The sequence below is a fragment of the Cervus elaphus genome, chromosome 9, assembly GCF_910594005.1.
Source record: "Cervus elaphus chromosome 9, mCerEla1.1, whole genome shotgun sequence".
NCBI classification, from domain to species: domain Eukaryota; kingdom Metazoa; phylum Chordata; class Mammalia; order Artiodactyla; family Cervidae; genus Cervus; species Cervus elaphus.
In genome coordinates, this window is record NC_057823.1 from 13,042,444 (window position 1) to 13,058,501 (window position 16,058).

General features: G+C 39.9%; 1 protein-coding gene across 1 annotated transcript; it reads left to right on the forward strand.

Annotated features, from left to right (window-relative positions):
• Nucleotides 1–265: 265 nt before the first annotated feature.
• On the forward strand, nucleotides 266–1,304 carry LOC122700880 (olfactory receptor-like protein OLF4). Its single transcript, XM_043913910.1, has one exon. The coding sequence runs from the start codon at nucleotides 267–269 to the stop codon at nucleotides 1,302–1,304; it is 1,038 nt and encodes a 345-aa protein (XP_043769845.1). The 5' UTR covers nucleotide 266.
• Nucleotides 1,305–16,058: the final 14,754 nt, after the last annotated feature.

Consider the following 16,058-nt stretch of genomic DNA (forward strand, 5'->3'; position numbering starts at 1 on the left):
GCATGATCCCTTGAGAGAAAATCTGAAAGTTTTCTCTACATCATAATCTAACTGGGGCTACCTTAGCAATTTAGATCTGTTTTTTCCACTTAGGTCAGTATTATGCCTCTCTCTCTAACAGAATTTGTAGTCAGAGATGTCACAAAACATCCTTTAAATGTGAGGATTCATTAAAAATACAGATGAAAAGATGGATGGGTAGATAGATAGGTAGATAGATAGGTAGAGATAGATATAGATGTAATTGTAGCATTTTCAAATGAATAATGCCCATTTGGGTAAAAGTGATTCACACATTTTTTTTTTTTTTCATTCCTAGTCATCAACACCACAACATGGTACCAGGAAATGGTACACAAGATTCAGAATTTCTTCTTCAAGGATTATCAATGAAACCAGAGCTACAGCCCCTCATATTTGGGCTTTTCCTCTTAATGTATCTGATCACTGGGTTTGGAAACCTGCTCATCATCTTGGCTGTCAGTTCAGATTCCCACCTCCACATGCCCATGTACTTCTTCATCTCCAACTTGTCCTTTGTAGACATCTGTTTCACCACCACAACAATCCTAAAGATGTTAATCAATATACAGAGCCAGAGAAAAGCTATATCCTATGAAGGCTGCATCAGTCAGATGTATTTTTACATGCTCTTTGCAGTATTGGATGATTTTCTTCTGACCGTGATGGCCTATGACCGGTATGTGGCCATCTGCCACCCCCTGCACTACACAGTCATCATGAACCCCCAACTCTGTGGACTGCTGGTTCTGCTATCCTGGATCATTAGTACGCTGCTTTCCTTGTTAGAAACCTTACTTGTGTTACGGCTGTCTTTCTGTACAGATTTGGAAATCCCTCACTTTTTCTGTGAAATCAAGCAGATTGTCCAGCTTGCCTGTGATGATACGCTTCTTAATGATACCATTATGTATTTTACAGCAGTGCTGTTGGGTGGTGGTCCCCTGACTGGTATCCTATACTCTTACTCTAAGATAATATTCTCTGTACGTGGAATCTCATCACCTCAGGGGAAATATAAAGCAGTCTCCGTCTGTGCATCTCACCTCTCAGCTGTCTCCTTATATTATTGTTCAAGCCTAGGAGTGTACCTTAGCTCTGCTGCTCCCCACAGCTCTCATTCAAGTGCAACAGCCTCTGTGATGTACACTGTGGTCACACCCATGCTGAACCCCTTCATCTACAGTCTCAGAAACAAAGACATAAAAAGAGCTCTGAAAAGAGTCATTCACATGGCAGTTATAAAAAAGGAAATTGTTCTGGGTTTGAAGAAGCATCCTTGAAGAAGAGCTCAAGCTTTGGAACAAAAACTCCTATTCTTTGATTAGATTCTGGATGTTGAACTTGCTTTTTCTATTCATTTCCTGGAATTTCTGTTTCTTTGACTTTTACACTTTAAATAAATTGTACACTCACTTTTTGAAGCTTTCTCCTCGATCTGATGAAAAGACAGTTATCCCCATTATCCACTTACCTATTTTCACAAAGTTTTCTCTAGCCTAAGAGCAGAAAGACTTTGAAATTCTGGTTAATTTCATGGTGCTACATGGATTACTTATGAATAATTTCATCTCAGATGATATATGCATGTGCATGCATGCTCAGTTGCTTCAGCTGTGTCCCACTCTTTGTGACCCTGTGGACCACAGCCATGGATTCTCCAGGTGAATATACTGGAGTGGGTTGCCCTGCCCTCCACCAGGGGATCTTTCCAACCCAGGCATTGAACCCATGTCTCCTGCATTGCAGGCAGCTTCTGTATCACTGAGCCACTGGGGAAGCCCCAGATGACATATATATTATGCCACATATTTTCAGAAGAACTACAAATACTGGAAAATGGATAACAAAGTATCAATAAGCACATATTTATCATTACTATTTTAAATGCCAATGGGCTAAATGTTTCAACTAAAGAAATAGGGTGGCTGATTAAGTTAAAAAAAAAAAAAAAAAACAAGACTCTTCTGTCTTCTATATGCTGTGTATAAGAAACTCACTTCAGAGCTAAATTCACACAAAGAATGATAGTAAAAGGATGGAAAAGATATTTCATGCATATGGAAATTAAAAGAAATAGGAGATATGGAGAACATTATCTTAGAGGAAAAAAATAGACTTTAAAACAAAGGCTAAAACTTGATGTATATTCTGGGCTGAGGAGTCAATGGGGCGAAGCTACTATCTCTTGGATTATGACTGAACTCCTCTAAGTCAAAATCCCGCCCAGGCTGAAGGATTCCTCAGCTCCACAGGAGCCTCCGAGCCATGGATAGCCGGTCCCCCGCCGTCCCCACTGGTGGGCCACCACCCACGACCCTTGGGGCATGGCATGGCGTGCCCTGCCCCGGGACTGGACTGGGATCTAGTGCAGAGAGCCCTTCATCCTGGGACGCGGGGAGCCGCTGAAAAGGCGGCCACCCCCTCGCCTGACACGCACCGCACATTCATGCGGAACCTGGTGCTAAACCATTCCTAGGCGACCTGCTTCTGGGTGGAGGTTTCTTTTGTAGCAGAGCAGCTCCCTCCCTGCGACCTATTTTTGACACAAGGGTTTATAAGGAAAAAAAAAAAAAAGGAAATTTAAAAAAGATTTTTAAAAAGCCAAAACTAAAGATAAGTACATTATATAATATTAAAGTCATCAATACAAGAAGAGTACATAATAGTTGCTAACATGTAGGTGCTTAATACGGGCTTCCCACGTGGTGCTAGTGGTAAAAAAAAACCTGACTGCCAGTGCAGGAGATGTAACAGTGGTGGATTTGATCCCTGGGTTGGGAAAATTCCCCAGAGGAAGGTATGGGCTACCCATTCCAGTACTCTTGCCTGGAGAACCCCATGGACAGAGAAGCCTGGCAGGCAACAGTCTGTAGGGTCTCACAGTGTTGGACATTACTGAAGTGACCTAGCAGAACACACACACACATGTAACATAATATAGGAACACCTGGAAAAGACCCCGATGATGGGAAAGATTGAGGGCAGGAAGAGAAGGGAGCGACAGAGGATGAGATGGTTGGATGGCATCACCGACCCAATGGACGAGTTTGAGCAAGCTCCAGGAGATAGTGGAGGACAGGGAAGTCTGGCATGCATGCTGCAGTCCATGGGGTGGCAAAGAGTTGGACACGACTGATTGAACACCAACAGCAGGAAGTTGCCATTTAGCACAGGGAGCTCAGCTGGATGCTCTGTTAAGACTTATAGGGGAGAGGGGGAGAGGGAGCCTCAAGAGGAAGGGACGTATATATACTTATGGCTGATTCACTTGTTGCATGGCAGAAACTAATACAGTTTAGTTTCAATACAACAATACAATACAGAAACTAATTACACTGTAAAGTAATTATATTCTAATTAAATTTTTCTTTAAAAAAACAATCATGATCAATCTTATTATATGTAGGTCAGCTGATTAGCAACCTCCCTCTCTCTACCAACTCAATTCCTCTCCTTATATAAAATAATATAGTCTAAAGTTCTGGGGATTAGGATGTGGCCATTCTTTGGTGGCCCTTATTCGGATTATTAAAAAGTATCTTTCAGAAGTATAGTATTTGGAGTCACTTAAGTGCCCTTATATAAAAGAAACAACACCAAAATTTATCATGGCCTCTGGAATGAGTAAATATCATTCTTTCAAAATTACATGCAAAGGCCTTTTTTAGGTGCAAAAGGCTTAAAACTATCTACTCTAGATTTTAACAAAGGATCACAGACTTACTACCCAAAGAATGGTCCTCAGACCAAATCCTGAATGCATTATCACCTAGAAGCTTGTTAGAAATTCAGCATCTCAGGGCCAACCAGGACCTACTGAGTCAGAATCTGCATTATAACTACAATCATGTATAGTGAGTTTGCAGAAGCATTGGACTAGAATAGGTATTCTCATCTTCTCCCTTAACCTTGGGGCATGATAGTTATTTGTTTTCTGTTCTATCCCACACATTGTGGGTGTTTAGCAGCACTTTTTCAGATATCACCAAATATCCTCAGGGGAAAAATGATCTCTGGTTGGAAACCAGTGGCCCACAGGGAACTGAGAATATCCTGACAGAATTCCATTAAAGGTTCCCATCCCTCACTCAATTTATATCTTGGGCAAGTCACTAAATTCCTCCAAGTCCAGTTTCTTTAGTGGAGTACATACAGTACATCATAGAATGAACTTTCATAAAGATTAAATACAATCTGCAAATACAGGTTATATGGCTTAAAAAGAGATCTAAATCTGTTAAAATTAACAAACTTTTTTTTTATGAGGGATTAAATGACAGCTCTAATTTTACTTACTTAATTTGTGATATAAGTGTAAAAACCATACTTGTTTAAGCAAAAGTTTCATGAGGCCAAAAGATATAGTGTTCAAAGTTTCATATTAAAAAAGCCCACTTCTTAGCTTTGTTGGAAGGGTAACAGCAGTTTTCTGGAGATGTTAGGACTCCGCCATTTGTGTCGCCACCACAAATTAATGCTTTGAAGATCTAAAGGACCTAATCAAGACAGGTCCCTCAGTCTTAGATTTTTGATAAAATGTGGTCTCATGGTGGAATAAGGTACTAGGAGGTTATACCTTTAGATGGCACAAGAGTTTATGGAGAAGGATTAATATTAATAGTATTCACCTGATTTGTGACCTAGTCTCTTGTGAACAGAGAATCATTAATAGGAACTTCTGTCTAGACCAGTGCACTGGGGGAAATCACATGCTTGAGGCTGGAGTAACAAGAGGGAAATGTCCCGAATGACCAGATCTAGGCATCCATAAATATCTCCTGCAGTCCCTCAGCTTCTACATCCTTGAGTCGAAGGAGACATACTTGTGTTGGAGTCCTGTGTCTGTAAAGGAACTGGCACTTCACCCTTTACTGCAGTCTTCTCTGAGAACATAGCTACAGACTTCGTCTTCAACCATGCAGGGAGGAATTCAGACTTCCAGAGACCTTCCTATCAGAGTGTGTGTCCACGTGAACCTGGGAACACACAGCTCCTTCAGGAAAGAATCAGAGAGACTGTAAGCTGATAACTTTTACCTGAAAGTCATTAAGAGATTGTAGTAAGACAGGAATAAAGACCATCTCCAAGAAAAGTAAATGCAAAAAAGCAAAATGGCTGTCTGAGGAGGCCTTACAAATAGCTGTGAAAAGAAGGGAACTGAAAAGCAAAGGAGAAAAGGAAAGATATTCCCATTTGAATGCAGATTCCAAAGAATAGCAAGGAAACATAAGAAAGCCTTCCTCTGTGATCAATGCAAAGAAATAGAGGAAAACAATAGAATGGGAAAGACTAGAGAGCTCTTCAAGAAAATTAGAGATACCAAGGGAACATTTCATGCAGAGATGGGTTCAATAAAGGACAGAAATGGTATGGACCTAACGGAAGCAGAAGATATTAAGAAGAGGTGGCAAGAACACACAGAAGAACTGTACAAAAAAGATCTTCATGACCCAGATAATCACGATGGTGTGATCACTCACCTAGAGCCAGATATCTTGGAATGTGAAGTCAAGGGGGCCTTAGGAAGCATCACTACAAACAAAGCTAGTGGAGGTGATGGAATTCCAGTTGAGCTAGTTCAAATCCTGAAAGATGATGCTGTGAAGGTGCTGCACTCAATATGCCAGTAAATTTGGAAAACTCAGCAGTGGCCACAGGACTGGAAAAGGTCAGTTTTCATTCCAATCCCTAAGAAAGGCAATCCCAAAGAATGCTCAAACTACCACACAACTGCACTCATCTCACACACTAGTAAAGTAATGCTCAAAATTCTCCAAGCCAGGCTTCAGCAATACATGACATGTGAACTTCCAGATGTTCAATCTGGTTTTAAAAAAGGCAGAGGAACCAGAGATCAAATTGCCAACATCTGCTGGATCATTGAAAAGCAAGAGAGTTCCAGAAAAACATCTATTTCTGCTTTATTGACTTTGCCAAAGCCTTCGACGGTGTGGATCACAATAAACTGTGGAAAATTCTGAAAGAGATGGGAATACCAGGCCACCAGAAATATCAATAACCTCAGATATGCAGATGACACCATCCTTATGGCAGAAAGTGAAGATGAACTAAAAAGCCTCTTGATTAAAGTGAAAGAGGAGAGTGAAAAAGTTGGCTTAAAGCTCAACATTCAGAAAGCTAAGATCTGGTCCCATCACTTCATGGGAAATAGATAGGGAGACAGTAGAAACAGTGTCAGACTTTACTTTTGGGGGCTCCAAAATCACTGTAGATGATGATTACAGCCACGAATTAAAAGACGTTTACTCCTTGGAAGGAAAGTTATGACCAACGTAGATAGAATATTAAAAAGCAGAGACATTACTTTTACAACAAAGGTCTGTCTGGTCAAGGCTATGGTTTTTCCAGTAGTCATGTATGGATGTGAGAGTTGGACTGTGTGGAAAGCTGAGCGCCGAAAAATTGATGCTTTTGAACTGTGGTGTTGGAGAAGACTCTTGAGAGTCCCTTGAACTGCAAGGAGATCCAACCAGTCCATCCTAAAGGAGATCAGTCCTGGGTGTTCATTGGAAGGACATGAGTTTTAGTAAACTCTGGGAGTTGGTGATGGACAGGGAGGCCTGGCATGCTGCAGTTCATGGGGTCGCAAAGAGTTGGACACGACTGAGCGACTGAACTGAACTGAATAGTCAATTGTATATATGGTCCACATCTTCATTTTTTTTTTCTGTATACAAATTCTCAGAGCAGCTTTATTTGTAATAGTTGCAAACTATAAACAGCACAAATGTCCATCAGCTGCTGTACAGTGAAACAAACTGTGATACATACAGTGGAATTCTATTTAGTAATAAAAGGGAATGGCTTTCTGATACACATGACAATGCAGATGAATATCAAAATTATGCTGAGTTAAAAAAAAGCCAGACCCAAATGAAAAGGACATAGTACATGATTCCACTTATATAAAACTAAACGTGCAAACTCTGGATATTAAATGTGTACAGTTTTTTGTAATTCAATCATAGCTCAATAAAGTGCAAAAATGCAGTTCCCAGTGACTAAAAGCAGATCAGTGGTTGACTTGACAGGACAGTGAGGTGGGGAGTCAGGGAATAAACAGGGCCATGGGAAAACTTTTGGGGACATAAGGCATGATATATATCTATATATATCTATCTATATACCTATATGGGGCTTCCCAGGTGGCGCTAGTGGTAATGAATCCGTCTGCCAATCCAGGAATCACAGGAGACATAGGTTTGATCCCGAGGTTGGGAGGATCCCCTGGAGAAGGAAACAGCAGCCCACTTTAGTATTCTTACCTGGAGAATCCCATGGACGAGGGAGCCTGGTGGGCTACAGTCCATAAGGTTGGACATGACTGAGCAACTGAGTATGCATTCATGCATGTATCTATATATCTATGCATCTATATATCTATATATTTCTTGACTGTGATGAGTTCATGGGTATATACATATGTTAAAACTTATCAAATTGCACATTTTAAATATGTGTAATTTATTGTATGTCCATTCCAGTTCAGTTAATGTATTTGAAAAACAGTTTTTAAAATTGAATTTGAAACCATAAGAATGAATAGTGTGAAATTGCAGTGCTGACCTGTGGGGAGCAGTGGTGGGCTGGGGAAGTGAGAACTCCAGGGAGAGAGAACAGTGCAAAGTTTGAGGCCGAAGGGTATGGTATGTTTGAGTTCAGAAAAGTCCTGTTTGGAAGGAATTGAGAGATCCAAGGGGAAAGGGGCAGGAGATGAGGTCAGAGAGGGTAGCAGAGGCCAGATCACATGGGGCCTCGCATTCATCTATTCTTCAGCAATTATTTGCCAAGTGCTTATCACATGTCAGGGACTTCCCTGGTGGCTCAGACGGTAAACTGTCTGCCTACAATGCGGGAGACCTGGGCTCAACCCCCGGTCAGGGAGATCTCCTGGAGAAGGTAATGGCAACCCACTCCAGCATTCTTGCCTGGAAAATCCCATGAACGGAAGAGCCTGGTAGGCTACAGTCCATGGGGTCGTAAAGAGTCAGACACAACCGAGTGACTTCTCTTTCACTTATTACATGTCAGGAGTTATTATAGGTGGTTGGGGATTATTTAAATTCACTAGGGCTGTGATATCAAAGTACCACAGCCTGGGGTGGGGTGGTGTGGACCTTTTTTTTAATTTCTTTAGTTTAATTGGAAGCTTTAATTTTAATTTAATTTAATATTGTAGTGGTTTTTGCCATACATTGACATGAATCAGCCATGGGTGTACATGTGTTCCCCATCCTGAACCCCCCTCCCACCTCCATCACCAGCCCATCCCTCTGGGTCATCCCAGTGCACCAGCCCTGAGCACCCTGTCTCATGCATCGAACCTGGACTGGTGATCTGTTTCACATATGATAATACACAGGTTTCAATGCTATTCTCTCAAATCATCCCACCCTCACCTTCTCCCAGAGTCCAAAAGACTGTTTTATACATCTGTGTCTCTTTTGCTGTCTCGCATATAGGGTTATTGTTACCATCTTTCTAAATTCCATATATATGCATTAGTGCACTGTATTGGTGTTTTTCTTTCTGGCTTACTTCACTCTGTATAATGGGCTCCAGTTTCATCCACCTCATTAGAACTGATTCAAATGTATTCTTTTTAATGGCTGAGTAATACTCCATGGTGTATATGTACCACAGCTTTCTTATCCATTCATCTGCTAATGGACATCTAGGTTGCTTCCATGTCCTGGCTATTATAAACAGTGCCACGATGAACATTGGGGTACACGTGTCTCTTTCAATTCTGGTTTCCTCGGTGTGTATACCCAGCAGGGGGATTGCTGGGTCATATGGCATTTCTATTTCCAGTTTTTTAAGGAATCTCCACACTGTTCTCCATAGTGGCTGTACTAGTTTGCATTGACACCAACAGTGTAAGAAGGTTCTCTTTTCTCCACACCCTCTCCAGCATGTATTGCTTGTAGACTTTTGGATAAGCCACTCTGACTGGCGTGAAGTGGTACCTCATTGTGGTTTTGATTTGCATTTCTCTGATAATGAATGATGTTGAGCATCTTTTCATGTATTTGTTAGCCATCTGTATGTCTTCTTTGGAGAAATGTCTGTTTAGTTCTTTGGCCCATTTTCTGATTGGGTATTTTATTTTTGTGGAATTGAGCTGTAGGAGTTGCTTGCATATTTTTGAGATTAATTCCTTGTCCATTGCTTCATTTGAATTGGATGCTTTCTGTTCACTTATTGTGTAGTTCTTCTGCAGAAAACTTCCAGTGCTATGCTGTATAGAACTAGCAAGAATGGGCATTTTTGTCTTTCAACTTAGGAGGAAAGCTTTTATTTTCATATTTGAGTTTGCTGTTACCTGTGAGGTTGTCATATAATGCCTCTATTATCAAAAACTTTTGAGGTACATTTATTCTAAACCCATTTTGTTGAAAGCTATTACCATCATAGAGTTTCCTTGGTAGCTCAGCGTTCACAATCTGCCTGCAATGAAGGAGATACAGGATGCGCATCTTTGATTTCTGGCTTGGGAAGATCCCCTAGGAGGGCATGTCAACCCACTCCAGGGTTCTTGTCTGGAGAATCCCACGGACAGAGATGCCTGGAAAGCTACAGTGCCTAGGGTCGCAAAGATTCAGGCATGACTGAAGCTACTGAGCATGCACACATTATAAAGGATGTTTAATTTTGTAAAAAAAAAAAAAAATTTCTCAGTCTTTAGTGATTATATTTTTTATTCTTCATTCTGTTAATTGGTGTATTACATCTATAAATTTATATATGTTGAGACATCCTTGAATCTCAGGGGGAAATCTCATTTGAATTCAGTGTGTAATATTTATCCTGTGCTATGGAATTTTTTTTAAACTGGCATTTTGTGGGGAGGGAATACTTTGCATCTATGTTTCCCAGGAATATTGTTCTGTAATTTTCTTTCCTTGTAATGTTTTTATTTGATTTAGGTGTCAGAGTAATGTTGACTTTGTCAAATGACTTAGAAAGTGCTACCTCCTTATCAACTTTTTTAGATTTTGAAAAGGATTGTTATAATTCAACAGTGAGGCCATCTTACATGGGGCTTTTCTTTAATACTGATTCAAGCACTTTTCTATTAATTGGTCTGTTCAGATATTCTGTTTCTTCATGATTCAGTCTTGGTAACTTGTGTGTTTCTAGGTATTTGTTCACTACTTCTCAGTTACTTAACTTGTCGATATATAATTGTTTGTGATGCTCTCATGATTCTTTGTCTTTGTGTGGTATCAGCTGTTACGTCTCCTCTTTCATGTAAACACTTCTTAGTCATTCCGCTTTTTTCTTAGTCTAGCCAAAAGATCACCAATGTTGTTTGTCTTCTCAAAAATCACCTCTTAGTTTCATTAATTTTTAAATTGTCTTTCTAGCCTGTGTCTTATTTCTCTATACTCCAATACTTATTTCCTTCCTTCTGTTGACTTTGGGCTTAGTTTGCTGTTCTTTTGTAGTTCCTTGATGTAGAAATTTAGGTTGTCTATTTGGTATCTTTCTTTTATCTTTTTTTCCCCATTTATTTTTATTAGTTGGAGGCTAATTACTTTACAATATTGTAGTGGTTTTTGCCATATATTGACATGAATCAGCCATGGATTTACATGTATTCCCCATCCCGATCCCCCCTCCCACCTCCCTCTCTACCCGATCCCTCTGGGTCTTCCCAGTGCACCAGGCCCGAGCACTTGTCTCATGCATCCAACCTGAGCTGGTCATCTGTTTCACCCTAGATAATATATATGTTTTGATGCTGTTCTCTTGAAACATCCCACCCTCACCTTCTCCCACAGAGTCCAAAAGTCTGTTCTGTACATCTGTGTCTCTTTTTCTGTTTTGCATATAAGGTTATTGTTACCATCTTTCTCAATTCCATATATATATATGGAATTTCTTTTATCTTAATTTGCCACTTCATATGCATGCTAAGTCCCTTCAGTTGTGTCCGACTCTCTGTGAACCTACAGACCATGTAGCCTGCAGGCTTCTCTGTCCATGGGATTCACCAGATAAGAATACTGGAGTGGCATTATTAGAGAAATGCAAATCAAAACCACAATGAGGTACCATTACACACCAGTCAGGATGGCTGCTATCCAAAAGTCTACAAGCAATAAATGCTGGAGAGGCTGTGGAGAAAAGGGAACCCTCTTACACTGTTGGTGGGAATGCAAACTAGTACAGCCACTATGGAAAACAGTGTGGAGATTCCTTAAAAAACTGGAAATAGAACTGCCATATGACCCAGCAATCCCACTTCTGGGCATACACACTGAGGAAACCAGATCTGAAAGAGACACATGCACCCCAATGTTCATCGCAGCACTGTTTATAATAGCCAGGACATGGAAGCAACCTAGATGCCCATCAGCAGATGAATGGATAAGGAAGCTGTGGTACATATACACCATGGAATTTTACTCAGCCGTCAAAAAGAATTCATTTGAACCAGTCCTAATGAGATGGATGAAACTGGAGCCCCTCATACAGAGTGAAGTAAGCCAGAAAGATAAAGAACATTACAGCATACTAACACATATATATGGAATTTAGAAAGATGGTAACGATAACCCTATATGCAAAACAGAAAAAGAGACACAGAAATACAGAACAGACTTTTGAACTCTGTGGGAGAAGGTGAGGGTGGGATGTTTCAAAAGAACAGCATGTATACTATCTATGGTGAAACAGATCACCAGCCCAGGTGGGATGCACGAGACAAGTGCTCCAGCCTGGTGCACTGGGAAGACCCAGAGGAATCGGGTGGAGAGGGAGATGGGAGGGGGGATCGGGATGGGGAATAAGTGTAAATCTATGGCTGATTCATATCAATGTATGACAAAACCCACTGAAATGTTGTGAAGCAATTAGCCTCCAACTAATAAAAAAATTTAAAAAAAAAAATAAATGGCAAATTCCTAAAAAAAAAAAAAAAAGTGTAAATCACACTGTGGCAATTTGTTTTATGTCTGTCAGATTTTTAAAGTGCAAATATCAATTAATATTCATTGACTAAACAAATGAGTCAAGATCCTTACATAAATTATCTTCTTTTCTAATAAAGATTTTTAAAAGAAAAAAAAAAAAAAAAGAATACTGGAGTGGGTTGCCATGCCCTCTTCCAGGGGATCTTCCTGACCCAGGGATCCAACCAGGTCTCTTTCATCTCCTGCATTGGAGTCGGGTTCTTTACCACTAACACCACCTGACAAAGTCCTTGGTGTTTAGAGGGCAAGTTTAATCCTTTTCCATCATATGAGGATACAAGAAAACTTTTAACTTACAATCCAGAAGACAGCCTTCTTTGGACTTTGACCATGCCTGCACCTGACCTTACATTTACAGAACTATAAAAAAATAAAAGTGTGTTGTTGGTAGGCTACAAGTTTATGAAATTTCGTACAGCCCCTTGAACTGATGACAACCCACTCCAGTGGGTAACCTGGAGAATTTCATGGAAAAAGGAACTTAGTGGGCTACAATTCATGAGGTTGCAAAGAGTCAGCCATGATGAATGACTGAGCACACCTGCCCTGACTTTTAACCATTTCACAAGACAGCAGCTTACTACTTAAAAGTCAGCCACAGAATCAGTCCTCCGCTTCCAAACTTTTCTTTTAGGAAGGGCCCAGTCTCTTTTAAGGGCTAACTTGATTGCATCAGGCCAAAACAGGATAACCTCACTCTTGATTAGCACAACGAAAACTGAATTGAGACTTTATTAAACCTGGAAAATATTTTCATTTTTTTCCGTAAAGTATATCCTAATATTGAATGTTAAATTCACTTATCCACACTCAAGGGGAGATGCATCTAGAGTGCATAAAGCAGAAACAGGGATCTTGAAGCTGTCTCAGAATTCTGCCTGCTACACTGTGTTAAAGAAGATTCAGTATTGTTATGATGTCAGTTCTACCTAACCTGTTCTACAGATGGAAATTCAACTAAAAATTCTTACAAATTTTCTTTTGGGTAGTAATCGCCAATCATTTCTCATATTTATATGGAAAATGCAAAGAACTGCCAAAGGCAAAAAAATTTTTTTGAAAGTTTCACACTAACAGGTGCTCTAAAAATAAAATAATGAAGACACTGTGATTTGGGACTTTCCAGGTGGCACTAGTGGTAAAGAACCCCCCTGCCCATGCAGATCACATAAGAGATGAGGGTTCAATCCTTGAGTCTGGAAGATATTTTGGAAGAGGGCATGGCAACCCACTCCAGTATTCTTTCCTGGAGAATCCCCATGGACAGAGGAGCCTGGCAGGCTACAGTACATGGGGTTGCAGAGTCAGACATGACAGAAGGGACTTAGCACATATGCACACAGAAACTTATGGAGGAGTGGAACAGAGTCATGAATAGACATGAGTCATATCTGCTCAACTGATTTTTGACAAAAGCATTAAAACAATGAAGAAAATAATGTTTTGACAAAATGGCACAGGAAGTGGATATCTGTAGAGAAAAATACATAAACATCTATGCATCAATATCAGTAACTATATTAAATTGTGTGTATGTCCCACCCATATCACCTTTATTCCTATCATGTCTGATATTTCAAAGCTCAGTTTTCAACTACTATATCTTGATCTCTTTATCCAAGGGCTTTAAGTGGACAATGAAACATTTTCTCACCATTTGCACAGTTATCTGAGAATTGCAATGAAATATTATAACCTTTCCTGGAATTCTTTATTCTTATGGTAGTCAATCCACACAGTTTCTAAGATTTTTACTTATTTTCTTGGGCTCAAAAATCACCCCAGAGGGTGACTGCAGCCATGACATTAAAAGACACTTGGTTCTTGGAAGGAAAGCTCTGACAAACCTAGATAACATATTAAAAAGCAGAAACATCACTTTGCTGACAAAGGTCCTTATACTCAAAGCTATAGTATTTCCAGTAGTAATGTACAGATATGAGAGTAGGACCATAAAGGAGGCTGAGCATTAAAGAATTGATGTTTTTGGCTCATGGTGCTAGAGACTTTTGAGAGTCCCTTGGGGAGCAAGGAGATCCAACCAGTCCATCCTAAAGATCAGTCCTGGGTGTTCATTGGTAGGACTGATTTTGAAACTGAAACTCCAATACTTTGGCCACCTGATGCTAAGAGCTGACTCATTTGAAAAGACCCTGATGCTGGGAAAGATTGAGAGTAAAAGGAGAAGGGGACGACAGAGGATGAGATGGTTGGATGGCATCACCAGCTCAATGGACATGATTTTGGGTGGACTCAGGGAGTTGGTGATGGACAGGAAGACCTGGCGTGCTGTGGTTCATGGGGTCGCAAAGAGTCGGACATGACTAAGCGACTGAACTGAACTGAACTGAACACCTAACTTCTAACCTGTTCATCTGGGAATGGCAAATCAGCACGGAAATTTTCCATTTTGTCCTGACAAGTTTCCCTGAGGAAATGATGTGTTCAAGGGTTGGAGTAACAATGGAAAATGTGCTGAAAATAATGAGGAGATACAGAAAATATAAGGAACTACAAATATCTCCTCTGCTACAATGTCTGAGCAATTCTATCTTGAGCTGGAGAAGGCGTGGTTGTTCGTTTAGATTCCCAAGTCTGGTTTTGCTTCACTGCTTCCTAATCATCTCTTGTTTAAAGATAGAACTTCAGTCAACATCATCAACCATTCAGGGAAGAATTTGGACTTTCACACAGAGACCTTCCTCTCAGACTTTCCACCCAGGTGAGTCCCAGTAAGAAACAACCACTGAAGGAGAAAGTTCCAGAGAATGAAACTCAACGCTATTTATCTGGGGTCACCTGAAAACCTAAGCAACTGACCCAGAGCCAAGAGATCTCCTGTTTGCTTGTTTGCTTTATTAATTCATAATAAATGTATTTAACAACTTAAAAGGAAAGTACCTATGAATTCGGAAATACAAGAATTATAGTTGATAATTAAGTTATATGAATGAAAATCTAGTTGGAAAAGACTCAAGAAGAAATGGGAGGCACAGTGATCAGTGAAATTTGAATGTTTCCAAAGACTTTTGCAGTTGATGGGAGTAGGAAATAAACGATTTGGTTAGAAGTGATTTGTAGTGAAGTGACAACATTTTATTTAATTTTTAAGATGCAATATATTGGAGCATTCATAAGGAAGATCCAGATCAATGGCTGTAGTAACTACCTGGAAATATAGTTCTTGAGACACACACGTCACAGAGTCTTTACTCAGATTTGAGAGTTCACTTGTTTTAAAATTGCATTTACTATACAAACGGGCATATGGTAAAGGGGTTAACTTTGCAATTAGTTCACTACCTATGGGCTGAATATATTTTGGGACTTATTGGCTATTTAGTTTCCCTACTGTAACCTGTCCATGCAAATTGTTTCACATACTGGCTTCTGAGGGTTATATTCTTCTTTTTTTTTTTTTTTCTACACCCCTTCTTTTATAATTTCTTTCACCTCTGGCTAAGTAAAGGTCAGAAACTGCACTCCAACAAGTGGAAGAAGGAGAGCATGAAATGTATTTTAAATACCTTGACAAGTCTTGTTGCTGAAACCAGAGATACAGGCAGCTTCTCTGTCTCCACTCTTCCCATCCCAACACAAGTGTATCAGGCACCATTTCTGTGGCTCCTTTTCACTGAAAAATGCTCTCGACTGCAACAATTTCCCCTACTCCAGATTCTCTATATGAGTCTCTCTTTATTCTTGTTTTTATTGCATTCTTTCAAACAAAGGGTTATCATTTTTAAAGGAAGTTTGCTATGCCCCATTTAATTCTTGTATGTGTGTGTACTGCATTTGTTGGGTTGTATGAGAGTGCATAAATTGGAAATGGTCAAAACTATCAGTTGGTCATATTTTTCCCTCCCTTCCACTGCTTTTCAAACATAGAAATTCTTCTGCCTCCTTAGTAATAACAAACCATCATTTATGTGAATTGCCATCTTATTCACATGTTTTTGCTTAGGGCTACCTTTTGCCTTTTATGAGTAGATCTGTTTTTAACATGGCAATAATTTGTTGCCCTTTTGTGGA

Excerpts from the sequence above, each read along its gene's own strand:
- LOC122700880 (XM_043913910.1), top strand. The coding sequence starts at position 267 with ATGCCCATTTGGGTAAAAGTGATTCACACATTTTTTTTTTTTTTCATT.